The sequence below is a fragment of the Antrostomus carolinensis genome, unplaced genomic scaffold, assembly GCF_000700745.2.
Source record: "Antrostomus carolinensis isolate BGI_N321 unplaced genomic scaffold, ASM70074v2 scaffold16492, whole genome shotgun sequence".
In the NCBI taxonomy this organism is placed as follows: domain Eukaryota; kingdom Metazoa; phylum Chordata; class Aves; order Caprimulgiformes; family Caprimulgidae; genus Antrostomus; species Antrostomus carolinensis.
In genome coordinates, this window is record NW_010300381.1 from 1 (window position 1) to 19078 (window position 19078).

At 53.7% G+C, this 19078-nt stretch overlaps 1 protein-coding gene across 1 annotated transcript in view; it reads left to right on the forward strand.

Moving 5' to 3' along the window:
• Window positions 1–164: 164 nt before the first annotated feature.
• The window catches only part of AGRN (agrin), a 22466-nt gene continuing 3552 nt past the window's right edge, over window positions 165–19078 (forward strand). The window contains exons 1-20 of the mRNA XM_029083791.1: window positions 165–285; window positions 626–731; window positions 961–1344; window positions 1500–1634; window positions 3021–3148; window positions 5317–5431; window positions 5803–5922; window positions 6598–6954; window positions 7789–7981; window positions 9064–9279; window positions 9928–10157; window positions 10613–10747; window positions 10914–11010; window positions 11341–11505; window positions 11728–11839; window positions 12713–12724; window positions 13563–13679; window positions 13974–14163; window positions 14934–15021; window positions 17922–17954. Of these exons, the coding sequence (XP_028939624.1) occupies window positions 190–285; window positions 626–731; window positions 961–1344; window positions 1500–1634; window positions 3021–3148; window positions 5317–5431; window positions 5803–5922; window positions 6598–6954; window positions 7789–7981; window positions 9064–9279; window positions 9928–10157; window positions 10613–10747; window positions 10914–11010; window positions 11341–11505; window positions 11728–11839; window positions 12713–12724; window positions 13563–13679; window positions 13974–14163; window positions 14934–15021; window positions 17922–17954 (3029 nt within the window). The 5' untranslated portion in view covers window positions 165–189. The remainder of the gene's footprint in view (window positions 286–625; window positions 732–960; window positions 1345–1499; window positions 1635–3020; window positions 3149–5316; window positions 5432–5802; window positions 5923–6597; window positions 6955–7788; window positions 7982–9063; window positions 9280–9927; window positions 10158–10612; window positions 10748–10913; window positions 11011–11340; window positions 11506–11727; window positions 11840–12712; window positions 12725–13562; window positions 13680–13973; window positions 14164–14933; window positions 15022–17921; window positions 17955–19078) is intronic.

A 19078-nucleotide genomic window follows, 5' to 3' on the forward strand; every position in this document is an offset into this window, starting at 1 on the left:
AGTAGTCAGCAGGATGAATATAAAGATTTCAGCTTCCCAAATCAGTCTTTGGGAGAGCTCAGACCCACTGGGAGAAGAGAGTGATTTTGGTTCAGCCTGTTTCTGTATCATCAGGACGTACTTTGTTGGTCATCTCTTCCCTCTTCTCTCCCTACCCCAGACCCATCAGCCCCAAAATCCTGTGAGGAAATGAGCTGTGAGTTTGGAGCCTCGTGCGTGGAAGTCAACGGCTTTGCCCACTGTGAATGTCCATCACCGCTCTGCTCAGAGGCCAACATGACCAAGGTTTGTAGGAGAGGTGGCTGTTGGGGGCTGAGGGGCGTGTGTGGGGACGTGTGGCTGGCTCAGCTGCTCATGTCTCTTCTTCACAAGAAGCAGATGGGCAAGTTCAGTCCCTGTCTGTGGTGCACGGGGAAGGGTTGTAGATGTCTCCCAGCAGAGCTGGGTGCTCTGTACCCCATCTGGCATCTCTGAGCTGCTCTGCTCCTGGGCTTCCGCAGACCATCACCTCTTTGCTTCAGAGAGACACCTGCAAAGCTTCTGCTTCCAGCGTTTAGAGATGGGTTTATTTTGCCCAGGGCTTGGAGGACAGAGGTGCCACTCACATTTCCCCTCTGCCTCCCAGGTGTGTGGCTCTGATGGTGTCACTTATGGGGACCAGTGCCAACTGAAGACCATTGCATGCCGGCAGGGCCAGGTCATCACGGTGAAGCATGTGGGGCAGTGCCATGGTGAGTGTCTGCTGCTCTCGGTGCTGGGCCAGTGCCAGCTCACTGGCCTGACACTGGACCCAGGTCTGGCTGCTTCCCTCTGCAGTTCCTCACTGTGCTGTGACTCTTTGTGGCACAGCAGATCCACTGCCCAGAGCAAGTGCCTGAGGGTTTGCAACATGCTTCTCAGAGTCACAGCCAACCTTTCCCAGAGCTACCTCTCCTTACCTACCCTTCCTCTTCCTTTCAGAGTCCATCACCCACACAAGCCACACCTCACCACCCACACCACTGCCCACGCTGCCCCTGGACAAGTTAATCCTTCCTCCACCACTGCGACTCACCACCCGGGCTCCAGAACCCACTGAGCTGGCTACCAGCTCCCTGCTGTTGGAAGCCAGACCTACTGAAAGAGGTCACCCTACAACAAGACGCATCACGACTGCCAGACCAGCCACCACACCGTGGATGACCCATGGGGTGTATAAGACCACCGTCCGCCCTCTCTCCACTGCACCAGTGGTCCTGGCCACCACCCAGCCTGCCTACGCTGAGTCAGGGAGTGCAGAAGGCAGTGGAGACCAAGAGATGGGCATCAGTGGAGACCAGGAATCTAGTGGGGCAGGCTCTGCCGGTGAGTGCGCGCTTGTTGGATCTGGCAGGTTGGTTGTGGGCTAAATCATACCCTGACTCTCATGATGGAATGAAGTTGTGTCTCAACCTCATTCTCTAGTACAGAGGGTGAGGTCTTACCTCCTGCTGGTGAATGTTCCTCTTAATGCTCTGCAGGGGAAGAGGAGGTGGAGGAAAACCAGGTAACTTCCACCCCAGCCATCGAGAGGGCAACGTGTTACAACACCCCGCTGGGATGCTGCTCTGATGGCAAGACGGCCGCTGCTGATGCAGAAGGCAGCAACTGTCCAGGTGAGTTTGTCTCGGGGTTGGGCTCTGGGCTCCATTTCGCTGGTCAGGAGTTAGGCTGAGCTCTTGCAAGAGAGGGAGAGATGCCACTGAGAGCTGCCTGGCAGGGAGAGCAGCATTGTGCTGTGCTCCCCAGCTGGCAGTGAGCGCAGTTCCTCTGTCCATCTTGGGGCTGGTGTGTCCCTGAAGAGGTGTTTGTGGGGACCTGCTGAGCCATGGTGGCTGGGGGACCTGCTGAGCCATGGTGGCTGGCAGACGTGGTGCCCACTGTGCTGCTCTTCACGCGGGGAGGCAGGACACCCTGTAATTCTCTTCACTTTCTTCCTTGACTGTTAGAGCCTTCAAATGTTGACTGTGTTTTGCCCAGGTTTCTGCAGAGCCCACAACTGGGACTAGAGGGGATGAGGGAATTTCTTGGACTCCCATTTTATCTCAGTCAATGGCTGTAAAGGGAGCTGGGCTGACCAGGACCAGTTTAGTGCCAGGGCCCAGTGGTCCTGCTGGGCTTCCTGGGGACTCTGAGCTTCTTGACTCACACCATGGTTCCCAAGGGTGAACGCTGCTCGCATGACCTGGGCAGGATCTGCCTTGCCTACGCCCCGTCCCTTTCACACTGTCCCTGCTGAGGAAACACCAAGCCACCTGTGCTCCATCAGAGTATTGCCCCATCCTCATGACCCTAAGAATCTTTGCTCTGGGTCTGTCTCCTAGTTGTGTCCTCACTGATGTCCTTCTTAACTCTCCCCATTCCTTGGGGTTCCCAGCAGGACATCCCCTCTGGACACCACGTTCCCCTTTTAACCCATGAAAGGACAGCTGCTAGGAACCTCCTGGATGGTTCCTCACAGCGGGGATCTTTCTGTTGCTGCCTCTGCACTCCCACGGCTCCCCTGGAAGGGAACCACACCTTGGGTTCCTCTTGCAGTTTCAGTCTGGTTTTGTGAGGCTGGCCACAGCCTATTCACTGGTAGGGTCTCTGCTTCCCTCTGCCAGCACAGGTCTTCTCCAGAGTCCACGTTTCACCTGTTTGCATGCACGTGTGTGATCCTGCCGTGTTGACTATGTGCTGCTCTGGCTAACGTCTTTCTCTTGTTACTCAGCCGGTGCAGGGGGGCTGCTCTCCGGGCCGGAGCTCAGAGGAAACCGTATGGTAAAAGCTGCCATCTCCAGCCTGGTCTTTACCATCTGCTCCTGCACCCTCTGATACTAATCCTCCATGGCGCTCTCCCAGACCCATCCAGACTAACCCCAACACTGGCACTACCCGCACACTGCCATCACCCTTTCCCCCTCCCAGGGACTCCAACACTCCTTGCGTCAGCCAACACGCCTGTCCCCTGCCCATGAGCTGACTAAAGGTGTTCGTCTTCTTTACCCTCCCTCCCATAGCTACCAAAGTCTTCCAAGGAGTCCTCATTTTGGAGGAGGTGGAAGGTCAGGAGCTGTTCTACACCCCCGAGATGGCTGACCCCAAGTCAGAGCTCTTTGGGGAGACGGCCAGGAGCATTGAGAGTGCGGTGAGTTCTTTGTGCTTGATCTAGGGTCTGGTTAGGGCTTTCCTGGCCTCAGCAAAAGAAGAGAGGACCCTGCTCACTTCTGTCTGCGCTGTGGTGGACGGATGACTAAATCCCAGACACTCACTTCCAGAAACATGGTCCTTACCTGCTCAAACTTGTCTGTTGAAGGCACCTTGAGGTACCAGCACTCTGCAGGAAAGCTCCTGCCTGCTGCGCTGTGTTCCAGCCATCCCGCTGAAGCAGGGACCAAGGGCTCTCTGCTTTCTGAGCACTGCTCCCTGGGTACGTGTGACAGTACCCTGTGCCACCACCACCCTCTGGAACAGCAGATGTTCTGTTGTCCAACCATGGGAACCACTTTGGGTTGCCTCTTGCTTTGCTTTTTCATTTGTGATGGCTTCTGGGGAGGCTGTGACCTGTCACTGCTGTCTGTAAAATGGGAACACAGAGACCTATCTACAGATTGTGTTGAGTGCTTTGGAGGACCATTGCTCCATGTTGGTTTGGGGATTTTTTTCTTTTTTTTTTTTTTAAATGAGCTTAACCTACAAAAGTTGGGTGTGAATGTGGTTTATCACCAGGGGTGGTGTTTTCATGGGGTGGGCACTTCAGAGTGTAAGGAGATGATGCACCAGTTCTAAGAGGTGCCCTCTGTGAATTTGTCTTCTCTCTCTTTAATCTCTGTGCGTTACTAGCCTCTACCACATGCTTTATCAGTGAGCTCCATCCTTTGTTATGTGCTGGCTCAAAAATTATCCTTTTTTAGCTTGATCTTGGTGATGGGACTGTTTGGACAAGAGATTCTGCCTTAACACTCTGGTTTTCCCAAAGTGTCCTTATCTCCATGCAAAGCCCTTTGACAAAAAACATCCAAAACTCCTTTACCCCTCCAGTTCAGCTACACAACTTGTAGCTACTTGTGTAAATCCAGCCTCCCACCTTCAAGGAGAACCCTCCCTGCATTGCCAGCTCTTGGGGTAGGTGAGCTTGGCGTGGCAATGTGTACATGTGGGTATGCCAAGGAAGCTCTGGCTGAGGTAGCAACGTTATGCACAGCAAATACAAAGCATCTCTGCAAGGAGATTAACGTATTTAGAGCTGGTTCCAAGCTGCACTTAGAAGTTGGCAAGCTCTCAATACAGTCCTAGAAGCAGATGTGTGCCCAGCATATGGACCATATGGTTCATGCAGTTCTGTGTCACAATAGCCATATTTCCCAATACAACAGTGGCTTCTAGCTGAGGATGCAAACATGCACACAGAAGCTTCGTTCACTGGTTCATCCATTCTCAACCCTGAGAAGGCAAGAGACTTTGCTGGGTTCTGTTTTCCCAGGCTGGGGGAATTGAAGGTCTTCTGTCTCAGAGGATGTTGGTGGCTGGGCTGAATTCCTGCCACAGCCCTGTGCTGCAGAGACCTGTTGTCCCTGTGTGACCTACTTGCACACACCCATGGATATGATGTGCTCCTTTACCCCTCTGAGACCACTGTGCCTGAATTTATAGGGCAAATCTGTACCATAGGGACCATTAGTCAGTTAATTACCTTCTATCTTTGCCTTGAAGGAAGCAGTGGCCTCCAGCTGTGGCAGCTGCTGGTCCAACACCAGGATGGATGGATAGCTATCTAGCAGGGGTGTTAAAACTCTGACTTGCTGTAAGCCTTGGATTGTCACTGTCTCCTTCATGTGACTTCAGACAAATCCTGCAATGTCTGAGAGCCAAGTTTTCAAAGGCAATCAGGTACTTAAAGATGCAGAATGGTGCCTTACAGGATTTTCCAAAGAGCCTAAGCAGGTTTACACAGCTTTAGAAGAGATCAGTAAGACTTAGATGCCACACAATCGCAAATCCCTGGATGAACTGCAAGGTGCATCTGGTCTGGCTCCATTCCACTCTTCTCCATGGTTATGATGGGGATAACTCACGTTCCCCACACTAGTTCTGGATCCTGTTCTTACCTCTGACTGCCAGCAATAAATAGAGACCATGAGAAATTATCGCCCCGCTCTCTGCAGGCGTCTTGCAAAGGTTTGGGTGCAAACCCCTGTGGGGTGAAACCAAGGAGACTCACTGAGACTCCAGATCTTTTACTGATAGGACCTGTGTCCTGGGATGTGCCCATTACTCAGTTTGTTTTTCTTTCCTCCTTCACCTCTGACCAACTAGCTGGATGAGCTTTTCCGCAATTCTGATGTTAAGAAGGATTTCAAGAGCATCCGTGTCCGAGACCTGGGGCAGAGCAGCGCTGTCCGTGTCATTGTGGAGTCCCACTTTGACCCAGGTAAGACCCTTCCCAGTGCTGATTCACTATAGAATTGTTTTGATTGGAAAAGATCATCAAGTCCAACTATATGGGATCAACATCTGCCTGAGGATGGAGCAGGCATTCCCAGTGGGGCTGCCAGCCTGAGAAACACTCGTGCAGCAAGGAGCATGAAAGAACCATATTAAAATTTGCTGGGAAAATGCTTTCTGTCCAGTCAAACCAGCAGATGGTGGGAGGAGGTGTGGTCTAAGCTGGTGCCTGGAAGGCTGGAAGCATTTCCCAAGGGAAAGGAATGATTTGGATGCATTGTGGGGAGGTCAGGAGAGGGAAACTGCCAGGTGGACCTGCATCTTCACTCTTTCATTTCTCCTCCTGGCTATGATCAGCCACGTCCTACACGGCACCTGACATCCAAGGGGCCTTGCTGAAGCAGATTAAAGCTTCCAAGAAGAAGACCATCCTGGTGAAGAAGCCCCAGCAGGAGCATGTCAAATTCATGGACTTTGGTGAGCCCTCTCTGTCTGTGGTTAGACCCCTCTCTTGGCTTAGGCTTGTGAATGGACAGGTTGGCTCTTCTGGTCATGCCAGGACCTTTCATCTGTAGCAGTAACCCATCAAATGCTTCCCCAGACAGTGCTCTCCAGAGCCAGGAGGTCAGTCCATGTGCCCTGATGTGTTCTCAGCTCAGGAAGGCCATAAAGGGGGGTAATATTGTTCCCTTCTTCCATAGCACAGGGCAAGCAGCAGTGCTGCACCGTGGTGATGTGACGTGGAACGTGAGCCCTTCCCGGTGCTCCTGAGGGGGTGACCAGCCTCACCCATGGGATCTCATGCTGATAAACCCAAAACACCAATTTTTTAGGAAAGAAAGACGTGCAGCCACAGCTGCACCGGGCACACAGCTCTGCCTGGGAGCATGGCCACCCTGTGCCAGGGTGGGAGGAGAGGCAGCATGGTGATGCTGTGGAGAAGCACCCTGTGCAGGCAGCTGCCAAATGGTGCAGTGGGATCTGTGGGACCTGGAGAGCAGAGGGGAGAGGGTTTTTGGGTGTGTGGTAGCCTGGAAGAACCCTCCATCCAGCTCTCTGCTGTGCTCCCACCCCAAAATCCCGAGCAGCTTTCCCTGTCCTCAGAGATGGTTTCAAAGCACCAACCTTCACCTGCATTTTGCTGTGTTCCAGACTGGATTCCCAGGCTCTTCACCACCACTGTCACCACAACCACAGCCACCACCATGGCACCTGCCACCACCCGCAGGTACACCACAGCCGCCGCTGCCACCACAGTCCACGTCCTGCGCCCAGATGCCGCCGGCCGACCCAGCACCAAGCTGGCAGGAGCTGTGAGCACCAAGAGACCCACCTCCACCCTCCCTGCCACCACCCGGCGCAAGCCCACGCGCCAGCCCCCCACCACAAAGAAACCCTCACGTCCCTGTGACTCCCACCCCTGCCTGCACGGTGGCACCTGCGAGGATGACGGGAAGGAGTTCACCTGCAGCTGCCCAGCAGGAAAAGGAGGAGCTGTCTGTGAGAAACGTAGGTTCCTCTGCTCTGTGTTTGTCCATGCTCCAGCAAAGTGCCTGGTGATGGGGAGATGTGGGGACACGTGCAAGAGCCAGCCCCATAACTAGTGCTGGCACCTCACATGCAGCAGGCAGGAGGTACTGCTTAAAGCCTCATCCAACCTGGAGAAGGTTGGATTCCCAGGAATTTTTTAGGAATTTTCTTATTCCTGAAAATCTCCATCCTTAAAGCTATAAGCTGGAGCCCTCAAAGCTGCTCCTGGATGTGGGTGTCCAGCCCTGTTCATTTTGACCTTCCACATCCCCTGGAAAATCTCAGCTGTGATAAATAAAAGCCAGGGATGATGAATCTAAATCCATCATGTGGGATTCTGGGAGGACAGCTAAAAATTATCTCAGGAGCAGGGAAGCTGAGTTAGGAGGAGCTGTATGTGCAGCAGAGCTCAGCTGAGGGCACAGGGGATGTGATAACTGGGCATGGAAAGGACCGACAGCACTGGTCCTTACTGGAGGAGCTGATTGGGACACCACTGAAGTCAAGTACTGGGGGAGCAATTCTACAGATCTCTGAAGCCTGGGAGGGATCTTTGGGGGGCATGCCATCACAAGAGGAGATGGTTGCTACCAGGATGAGTGGCTGGAAGGTGGTGACAGGGGATAATTGGGCAGGAGCATGGGCCCAGAGGAGAGAGTGAGCTTCTTTCTGCCATTCCAAGGGCTCTCTTTGCTTTGTACAGGTAGGAACGTGTTCCCAGGCTCACGTCAGGCCTTTATCTGCTCTCTGTCCTCCTACTCCCTCCTCTCCTTCATCCCCTCTTCCTTTCTCTGCCCTCCCCGGCTCTTGCAGCTATCAGGTACTTCATCCCCAGCTTTGGTGGCAAGTCCTACCTGGCCTTCAAGATGATGAAGGCGTACCACACCGTGCGCATCGCCATGGAGTTCAGGACTGTGGAGCTCAGCGGGCTGCTGCTCTACAACGGGCAGAACCGAGGCAAAGACTTCATTTCCCTGGCACTGGTCGGTGGCTTTGTGGAGCTCAGGTGGGTGCCCTTCCCCTCAGCCCTGGGTGCTGTGGACTTTGGTGTGACCCTGGACCTTGATAGGACAAGAGGAAATGGCCTTAACTTGCACCAAGGGCAGTTGAGATGGGATGTGAGGAAGAATTTCTTTGCTGAAAGGGTTCTGAGGCATTGGAAGGGGTTGCCCAGGGCAGTGGTGGAGTCCCCATCCCTGGAGGGATTGAAGAGTCGTGTAGACATAGTGCTGAGGGACATGGGTTAGTCATAGGGGACTTGTCAGTGTTGGGTTCATGATTGGACTCGATGATCTTAAAGGGCTTTTCCAATCAAGGCCATACTATGTGTGTGGTGGAAGCAGAGCAGCTGCATTTACCACGAATGGTCCTTGCAGGACACCAGGAGGGTGTTGTGCTTGAACTTGCAGGCTGAGAAACGGTAACATCAGATGAACAAGAGAAGGAGGAGCGGTTTTTTCTGGTGTAATAGGAGTACTGAGGGGACTCATTCCTCGTGGTACTTTTCAACAAGGTTAATTCATTTATTTCAGTTTGAAGTTTGAAAAGCTAAAAGGTGTGGGAGGTTGATTTTTTTTTTTGAGCAAGTGAGAGGTTGTGGGGTTTTATACTGGAAAAAGAAATGCAGTGGGGAAAAGAAAAGGAGAAAGGCCCCAGAAATCCAAGCTGAAATGATTGGCAGGTAGTGATAGAACAAGGGGTGATGGCTGGAAACCGGAAGAGGGGAGATGGAGATGAGATGGGAGGAAGAAATTCTTTGCTGTGAGGGTGGTGAGACAGTGTCCCAGGTTGGCCAGAGAAGCTGTGGCTGCTCCTCCCTGGAAGTGTTCTCGGCCAGGCTGGATGAGGCTTTGAGCAACCTGGTCTAGTGGAAGGTGTCCCTGCTGATGGCAGGGGGGTTGGGACTGGGTGAGCTTTAAGGTCCCTCCCAACCCAAACTAGACTGTGATTCTATGGTTTTTGTAGTTCCAAAAGCTAAAGATGCAGATTTGGAATGAGCTGAGGTTCAGGACAGATCTTTGGAGACTGCAAAGACCAGACAGGTTCTCAGGCAGTCAGTCCTGACCTGCTCCCTCTTTTCTACTCCAGGTTCAACACCGGCTCTGGCACGGGTGTCATCACCAGCAAGGTCCGCGTTGAGCCTGGCAAGTGGCACCAGTTAGTGGTGAACCGCAACCGCCGCAGCGGCACGCTGTCTGTGGATGGGGAACCCCACGTCAGCGGGGAGAGCCCGACCGGCACCGATGGGCTCAACCTCGACACGGATCTCTTCATCGGGGGAGCACCTGAGGATCAAATGGCTGCGTGAGTGAGGGTGCTGGACCTGGGTGTCACAGTGTCCCTGGGGGTTGCAGTCCTGCTTTTCTGACAGAGAATGAATTCTGTGATTCTGTCGCAGTGAAACCAGGACAAACCCTCTGCCTGCCAGCAGGCTCCAGGGATCGCAATCCTGGAAGAGCGAGCCCAAGAGATCCCTGAGAGAATCCCCAGCTTTCCAGTCACCCCTTGTTAATATACTGAATATGATGTGATATGGAATATCTCACTGGCATATCTAAATGCCAATTTGGGGCTTTGCTAATTACCACGCTTCTCCCCCTGAGTCCTTTGCACTTGCAGACTGGCAAAACGCAAAGTCCTTGAACTTCCAGCAACAACTAAAAACATCAGTATGTTATCAATGTTCTTCTCCTAAGATTTATATAAATATTTATATAATATTAAATAACAAATCCCACACTGAAACCAAACCACAGCTATTCTAGCTGCCAAGAAGAAAATTAACTCCATCCTAGCAAAACCAGGACAGTTGTGGAATGGGGTTTCTCTCAACCTGGGAGGCCTCTTAACACACAGCCTGACCCCGATGCTTGGAGGACCTCAGCGTTGTCCTCCAAGCATTTTTGTCCTCAGGCACAAAGCCCCTGCTCACTTTGTCCTTTGTCCCCTCAGGGTGGCAGATCGTACTGCAGCTACAACCGGCCTGAAGGGCTGCATCCGCCTCCTGGATGTGAACAACCAGATGTATGACCTGCGGGAGAAAGGCAGCGACGTGCTGTATGGCAGCGGGGTGGGCGAGTGTGGCAACGACCCCTGTCACCCCAACCCCTGCCACCATGGCGGCATCTGCCACGTCAAGGAGGCAGAGATGTTCCACTGCGAGTGTCTCCACACCTACACCGGTATGGGGAGGGGGCTGCAGACAGGGCATTACTGGGGGTCTTGGTCCCACTGACTGAGGGATTGCAGAGTCTCTAGGGCTCATGTGGTGAGGTGCAGTGGTGGGGATGTGGTGTGGGGTGTCAGCAGTGGGTTAGAGGGCAAAGTGTAGGATGAAGCTGCACCCAGTGAAGTTAAATTTAGGGTATAGACTTATTCATAGGTACATAAGACCAAGATCTGTTTCTTCTAATGCATCAAAAAATTTCCCCTTGTATTTTAGGGATGTGATCTGGCAATGGTATCATCTACCACTTGTGGGGTCCACTTTGGAGGGCTTCTTAGGTCTTGGGAACCCCACCTGAGATGGGAGAAGGTGGCTGGCAGGAGACATCAGAGATATTTCTCTCTGGTCAGATGTTTCCTGACGGCTGTTGGTTTGAGATGCTGACGGGTTGTGCTGCCTTTTCTGCTGCAGGGCCAACGTGTGCTGACGAGAGGAATCCCTGTGACCCGACGCCCTGCCACGTCTCTGCCACCTGCCTGGTGCTGCCAGAGGGAGGTGCCTTGTGTGCCTGTCCCATGGGCCGGGAAGGAGACTTCTGCGAGCTAGGTGGGACGGGAGCTGGCAGAGGAGCGGGGCTGGGGAAGGGGGTGGAACTGAAGGTGCTGATTTCCCCAGCCTGGGTGGCCAGGAAGCCTTGCTTGCTGTGGCTCTGGGGCACTGGCTGAAGCTGCTCTGCCCTCCTCTTCCTCACCATTCCCTCGTTTGTGCTCAGTGACAGAGCAGGACCACACCATGCCCTTCCTCCCGGAGTTCAATGGCTTCTCCTACCTGGAGCTGAATGGGCTGCAGACCTTCGTTCCTGACCTGCAGTAAGTGCCAGGGAATAGGAGAGGGGCTGATTTGAGGGAGACAGTTCATGCTCTGAGCCTCTCCTGTCACATGCTGGCTCTCCTTAAACACATCTTCCCTTTTGGAGGGTTTGTCCAGAGGGACTGGCACCTCCAGAATCCCCACAGATGGAGCCAGTGGTATCTCTTACCTGGCAAAGGTGCCTCACACAGGTGGCATCTCCCTGCCAGACCTGTGGTCCCAGGCAGGCTTCCTGGGACTGATCTTCGAAGAGCTGGGCACACTGGGGTGGAGGTAGAGAGCGTGTGGGCAGCTGGATTGAAGGGTATCCATAATCCTTCTCTCCTCAGGGACAAAATGTCCATGGAAGTTGTATTCCTGGCCAAGAATCCCAGCGGCATGATCTTCTACAACGGGCAGAAGACAGATGGCAAAGGGGACTTTGTCTCTCTGGCCTTACACGATGGCTACCTGGAGTACAGATACGACCTGGGCAAAGGGGCAGCTGTGCTCAGGTAGGGTGGGCTGCTGGCTGGGGAGCTGCTCATCAGGGTGGTGGTGACCACAGAGGCAGGAGAGGGACTTTCAGTGTCCAGCACTGGCTTTGAGCTCTCCGCTCCAGAAAACCAGGAGCTGGGGCAGCCCAAGCTGGTCAGGGGAGGTTTCCAGTGCTGTGTTTGCAGGTGGTCATGTCAGAGCTCTCATTTGTGTGTCTTCTCCTCCCTTCTGACCACCAGGAGCAAAGAGCCAGTTCCCCTCAACACCTGGATTAGTGTCTTGTTGGAGAGGAATGGGCGCAAAGGGGTAATGAGGATCAACAACGGCGAGAGGGTGATGGGAGAGTCACCGGTAAGTTGATGGGTCAGGGAGAGCTGGGTGGGCTCCCAGCCTTGTACCTCTGGTGTGAAATGAGCTGAGAAGTTCTCAGGCTCGTGGGCTTTCACTCCCTGAGGTGCGTGGCTTTAAGGGTGGAGGAGGAGTTGGGGGAAAGGATGCTGCAGGGCAAAGCCTGCCTGTCCCTCTTACCTGCTCTGTAGGACAGCAACTACACACCTCTTCCAGCTCTTCCTTGTCCCCACCACACACAGAGACCTCTGCCAGCTCTTCCTTGTCCCTCACCACCTCTTCCTTGGCCCTCACCACACACAGAAACCTCTGCCAGCTCTTCCTTGTCCCTCACTACACACATAGACCTCTGCCAACTCTTCCTTGTCCTCGCAGCCCAGCGACATGCATGCCCTGATCCTTAGGGTTTTGGTTTCAGGGATGTGTTGGCCTGAGCCCCCCTCACACATGTGCACACCCCCCACACACCTTTTTGGCAGGTAAAGAACCTTCTTGTTGGGAGGTCCTTGACTGTCCCTGCCTTGGGGCAGGTACACAAGTCACCCTTGCAGCTCATCCTTGGAAGGAAAAGCCCCAATTGCTGCTGAACTCATCCTTCAGACCCACCTAGAAGTGCAGCCTCAAGATTAAAAAAAAAAAAAATGGGATTTCTTCTTCCCCTCACTTGTCTTTCCAAGCTCTCTCCTGTTGCCTCCTGCAGCTCCCCCTCCCCATCCCTGCCTGGCCCAGGCACCGGGCACAGCGGTGGGCTTGCAGCCCTGCATGTTACCATGGATGTTACCCACTGATCTCCCTTTTCTCTCTCTCTCTCTTTCTCTCTCTCTCCCTTTGATTTTCATTTGTATTTTTTTCCCTCCCCTGCTGTCTGGATCCCAGAAATCCCGTAAGGTAAAGATAAGTGTGACCCACTGCACCTCCATCTCATCTGCCATCGGCACCTTGTTCTTCTCTGTTTTCCATTCAGATCTGAGTGTTTCACCCACCCCCCATCTGACCCAGCAGCTTTAGGATCTCTGTAGATTAGAGCCACTTTGTTTCCTCTTTTGTCATTCATTTCCAGCCAGTTGTTACATTTTGTTTCGGAAGCATTTCAATTAATCCAGTCATGGTTTATTTTTTGTGTGTTAACTCCACGAAGCATTAGTTAGTGATTCATATAACTGCGTCTCTGCCTCGCTGCCGTGTCTCTGGGGCCATCCCAGGTGCACAGGAGGGGACATTGCTCCTGTCATCTTCCCAGTGTTGTGTTGAAGACTCACCCATGCTGTGCAGTTGGGGTTGTGGGGTGACAGCAAGGATGGGGGAGGGTCTTTCTCTTCCAAACTCACAACCTTGTGAGATGCAGGAGAACCTCCTTTAGCCACTTGCTGTAGGGAACCCATAGCAGCTGGATGAACCCAAAGCAGCTGGATGAACCCAAGCTCAATCCCTCTGGTATGAGTTTGGATTTAAACTTTAGTCCTGCTGAGACTGAAGCAATTATTTGTTGACTTGGTTTTGGGGGTCACACCAAGCCAGAGGTCTCCGTGTCTAAGGGAGGAAGGCAGGGAGTGGGGCAATGTGGGGGACAGGCAGGTATCGCTTGCATTCCCACCAGCCTGGTTTCTGGTTGTGCATGGGTGTCTGCTCTTGCAGTCTCCTTTCATCCCCACAATGCTGGGCTAATGCCCAGCTTAGGCATAGCCTGGCATCTTCTCCATCTCACCTTCTTCCCTCTCCTCCTCAGGTGCCTCACACCTTCCTGAACCTGAAGGAACCATTTTATGTGGGAGGAGCCCCTGATTTCAGCAAGCTAGCTCGAGCAGCTGCCATCTCTACCAGCTTTGATGGAGCTGTGCAGAGGGTAAGGTCCTATGGGGCAGCTGGGAGAGGTGCCACCTGCACCAGCATTGCTGGAGGAGAGTGAGGATGAGCCTTGGACCTCAGCATGGGTCCCTGTGCTCAGGGGACACGCCCAGTTGAAAAGTGGCAGCGGTGGGTGGCAGAAGGGGAGGTGAGGGTGCATCACAGGAGCACGTGGGGTTGGGGCTGGTTTCCCATCTCCCCTTTCCCCCCAGGGTGCTGACCTCTGTGTCCCCATGGAGACATAAGCTGGTGAAGGCTGACACTTGTTCTTCCTCTTCCTTGCATCTGCCAGATCTCCATCAAGGGAGTGCCTGTGCTGAAGGAGCAGAACATCCGCAGTGCCATTGAGATCTCCCCGTTCCGAGGTCACCCCTGTACCCAGAAACCCAATCCTTGCCAGAACGGGGGCACGTGCAGCCCCCGGCTAGAGAGCTACGAGTGTGCCTGCCAGAGGGGCTTCTCCGGGGCTCACTGTGAGAAAGGTGAGACTGCCAGGGTAGGGCTGGACATGGACCCTCACCCACCAGCCAGACACAGCAATGAAACTGCTTTGATGCTTAGCAGGTGGCAACAGGACAGAGAAGGTCTTTTCCTAAGACCTTCACCTGAGGTCTTGCCCTTGTAGTGGCTGCTGGGAGGGGTCCAGGGGACACTAGTGGTGGCATTTGCAGGCTGGCACTGTTGTGCAGCTGTGAAGTCAGGGAGATGCCATTTCTCAGAACTGTGGGCATGACACTGCATGAGACCAGGTGAGTGCTGCTGCCCAGGGGTAGAGCACCCAGCCCTGTCACCTTGACCCTCTCTTATGTTGCTCTGCTCACCTGAAGCAACCTGAGGCAGGGAAATGTGGTTTGGTGCTGTAGCAAACTCACCTGCAGGGCCTGAGCAATGCCCAGCTGTCTCCAGATCAGGATTTCTTTCCTGCTACCTGCTGAGATTAACCCTTGGACCACCACCAAGCCTACCTTCCTCCCCAGCTTCAGTCAGGAAACCAACAAGGCTGCAGGTTTCATGTCAGTTGGCTGCCAGAAGACAGGGAGATGATCCAAACTCCCAGGCTCTAAACCCACAGCAAAGCTTTGCAGGGGTTTGCTTAGAGGGTCACAGTGCTGCCATGCCCCAGGGGATGGCAGGTTTGTTCCCACCTTCACCCTGGTATGAACACTCACTGTAAAGGGGGATTTTCCTAGTCTCCAAGGATGGACAGGCCATGCTACGTTGCCTGACAGCTCTTCTTTTTCCCCACCTCCAGTGATCATTGAGAAGGCTGCTGGAGATGCAGAGGCCATTGCTTTTGATGGTAGGACATACATGGAGTACCACAATGCCGTGACAAAGAGGTAACTTGGCTGCTGAGCTGAACCAAGGTCAATACAATAAGTTAGAGCTGTTAGCAGGAGGAAGGGCTAGGGTCAAAGAAGTCCCACGTGCAGTGGTCAAAGAGGGCAAGCCAAACTGGGGTCATGAGCACTTGCTTCCAGCCCTTACCTCTAAAGCTACCTTGTTGACAGAGGGTTTTCCCCACTATGGCAGTGCCTGGCCAACTTCAGGTCTGGATGCTCTTATTCTGCAGCGTGGGCCACCTTCTGGGTTAGCACAGTGGTTTGGGAGTGGAGTGGAGTGTGTCCCATGAAGGTGGTTAATGTGGCCTGTGCTCCTGGTTGGTGCCTTTCTTTGCCCACATGCTCAGGGATGGGTTGTGGGCTGGGTGAGCTCAGAGGTAGCTCTGCCTGTGGTTTAATTCATGCCTGTCTGCCAGCTCCTTTGTCTCCGTGGCTGTTTGTCCAACAAGGGTTGGTTCTACCAGCAGGGATGGGCCATTACTGCTGTGGGACATGGACAGCCTTCTCCAGTACCTGCTCTACCCCAACCCCATGGGCTAGGGGTACATGTTTGGACCCTGTGGTCTCTGTGACTATACTAGTCCCTGGGGCTTCTCTCTCAAGATGAGCAGAGCCTGGTTCAGAGCTGCTGACTGAGGTCTTCTTCAGCCTCTGGGCTGGAGATTTCTCCTACAAGAGACTCTTGGCCCACTGCAGTCTGGCTCAGTACCCTTCCTCAGCACTGTGCTCCTACAGCCTAATTCCCAGGCCTAATTAGCCTAATTACAGGCTAATTCCCAGCTCCACGGCACTGGGACATGGTACTGGATTAGGCTCCATCCATCTTCCAGCCTCAGGTTCCCCGCTGCTCTAACACTCTGCCTGGGGAGGACATCCCTGTTGAGCTGTTTGTCAGTCTCTGTCTGTCTGTCTCTTCTCAATGTCCTTGTTTCTTTGTTTTCAAGCCACCTTACCAATGAGATCCCCGCGTAAGTACTCTCCCCCCCACTGCCCAGTTCCTCCATCTGCCCTCCACCACCTCTCCCATTGCCACCTTGACCACCAGCCCACCCACAAGGGAGCACAGGGTGGGTGTGGGAGGAGGAATACGGGTGTTCTCCCAGGGGTCTGCCCTGGGCAGGCGTTCCCATCTCAGGGTGAGCAGGACACAGGTACTGAGCACAGCTCTGGCTGCTGGACAGGAGCCCAAACACAGCCAAGATGCAGCAGAAGCTCCATTGCCTGGCTCTGCTGCAACTTTGCCTTAGTTTAAGTGGGTGAGCACAGAAGATCGATAGAAGAAGAAGTTCCTGTGACTTATCTCTTCCATGAGCAGCAAAGGCATGGGTGATGGAATTAAGGGGTGATGGAATTAAGGGGTGCTAATCCTGCCCTGATTCTTCCAGCACATATGTAGTGTTGCTGCCATAGCGAGGAGGCCAGGCTGGGTGGTAGAACATCCCCCAGTCAAGGGTGCGCAGCCTGGACAACCCTTCACAACGAACAGTGGGGCCAGGAGGGCAGAAGAAGGATTCTTCTTCCCTAGAGTGGCTTTGACAGCAGTTGATTTGCTGTCTGTCCATCTTGCTGGATGGCAGGAGTGGAGGAGAAAGCGCTGGTTCATGCAGCTCTATTCCCCACTGTGTGAGGGGGAGTTTGAGTGTCACCTGCCTGTCACATCCCCATTTCACTTCATTTTCTACCAGCTGGGGTGTGACAGAGGCTGGGGAGGCTGAGCATGCGTGCATGACAACACCTGAGGAGCCACAGAGCCCATCACTTGCATGTTCACAACAGTTTGGGAGGTGCTCTGGTGTTTTGGAAAGGGTTTTTTAGGAGCCAAGCATCCTCCTAAGCTAGACAGTGTCCTACAGCTGCGAGAGGCATGTAGTGGCCTGAATGACAACTCCACCACGTGGCAGAATGTCCTGCTGTCCCCTTTCCAGGCGTGACCTGCATCCCTGCAGACAAGCAGAAAGCTGCTGCCTTTGTGTCCTGCCTCTCCCAGTGCCCTGCAAAGGGAAGGTCACCATCCCCAGCCGATTGTGGCAGCACGTGCCCCATCCTGCGAGCGAACTCAGCCCTTGTCCCCAGATCCTCTCTGCTGGGATTTGGCAGAGGTTCTCACTCACCCCTTGAAGGCTGAAGGACCCATGGTGCTGCCCATAAAAAGTAGTTTCTCCTGCCTCCAGGCAGACATCAGGGTGTGTCTCGGGCAGGACTCACTAATTGCTTCTCTGCTGGCCATGACGTGCCCGTGCTATTTATTTTTTTGAACATACATTTTTATATCTCCATCCAGTCAGAGCTGATGGTAACGCTGGACCTGTTAGTCCCTAACGCTCGTGGGGCAGTGCCAGCAGGACAGCTGGAGTCCTGGGTTTCCCCTTCTCCATGTGCTGCCCAAGTGTCCCAAGGCTGACTCAGAGGCTTTATGTGACAATTCAGCTCTCTCCCTACATGGGAGCCCATTCTCCAGCATCCCAGAGGACCAACCTGAGACCTGTCTGGGAAAGGGTCCTCGTGCAGGTCCATGTACCCAAACCTCCCTTCCCTGCTCTTTGTTCCATCCTGGGAGGTCCTTTGCTGGATGCACATCCCAGAATGGGTTGATTAGCAGGAACAGTGATAGTTCTGACCCAGGAGAACATTGGAGTGTCCCTGCACTGCTGGGACAGGACTGTAGAATCACTCCTGACATCATTATACTCACCCTGGCTAAAGCAACAACTTCCCCACTTGGCTTGAGGAAGCTCAGCCCCAAGGATGGTGGTTTTTTCTCAGCTTGGGCGTTGTGTAGGGTGAAGAACTGTCACTGTTGAGCAGGGCTGTTCCCTGTCCAGGAGTGGGGTGGGAGGGAAGGGTCTCCTCTGCTGCCCCGTGCTTATCGCATGCTCCCCTTTCTTCCCGCATCTAAGTCCCGAAGCGCTGGACTATCCCGTGGAGCTCAGGTGAGTCTGTCCAGGCTTTCAGCTCTTGTGTCTTGTGCGTTGCTGGTGCTGCCTCAGCATGTCTCTGTCTCTGTGCCTGTTCTGTGTGTCCACACCCTTGGCTTTTTATTGATAAGGGATACAGCTCTGCAGATGATGAGAGTCAACGTGGAGTAAGGTTCCTCCAGCACAGGAACAGCAGCTCCTGTGCAGGTCCAGCTCTGACCCTTGCTCCTAGGAACCTAGACAGAAAATAGCTACGAGTGAGGGGAGAGGCTGAGTTACCTTGACCATGCAGCCCTTGTCCAACCCTTTGGACATGGTGTCCCTTGGGAATAAAAAGCTGTCTGTGTTGCCCATGTTGTCTGGTCTATGTGTGCACATGTGTCAGCTGTGTGTCTTGGAGCATCCCAGGAGAGTAGATGGCAACTCCGTATGGAACCTCACCTGTTGCCAAGAGCATTTTGCCTCTTCCAAAAGGGATTGAGCAAAGTTGGGGATGCCAATGGGGGGAAATTCTGTCCTTCCTTCATTCCTCCCTTGGGAAAAGACACCACATCTAGGAGAAAGAAGGCTTTGCTGCCTCTGTGGATGGTCTCTGTCCCATTCAAACTGTGGGATGTCGATCACCTCCAGTCCCCAGCTTTGGCTTCCCTTTGGGCTTTGGTCAAGCAGAGGCAGCAGTGGAGCAAATGCCTCCACAGCTGATGGCTGGGTGGTGATGGCATGGGGAGCCGTGGTCCCCAGGCACCCCAACTCTGCTTGTACCTTGGACACGTACCAGCAGGGTGATGAAACGGTGTTGACTCCAGCTCAGCTGCTGCCCACAATCCTTCTGATCTGACCTTTCCCAAATCAAAGGCAAGTGTTTGATTTGAGACCCTCCTGCTGGCTCCATTGGGCCTGGGCCAGTACTGCTCAGCAGCCCAGGTAACAAACATCTTCCTTCAGCACCTGCATATGAGGAGGCAATACCAGGACTTGTGTGTCACAGCTTGCAGGGATGGATGTGTCCGAACTTGATGCTCCATGGAGGGCAAAAACAAGGGGCAATAGCTGCAGATTGTGTCTTTGGGGGGTTCAAGCTGAATGTTGGGGAAAACACTTCATCCCCAGGAGAACTGTGCAGCCCCAGCTCAGGTCAG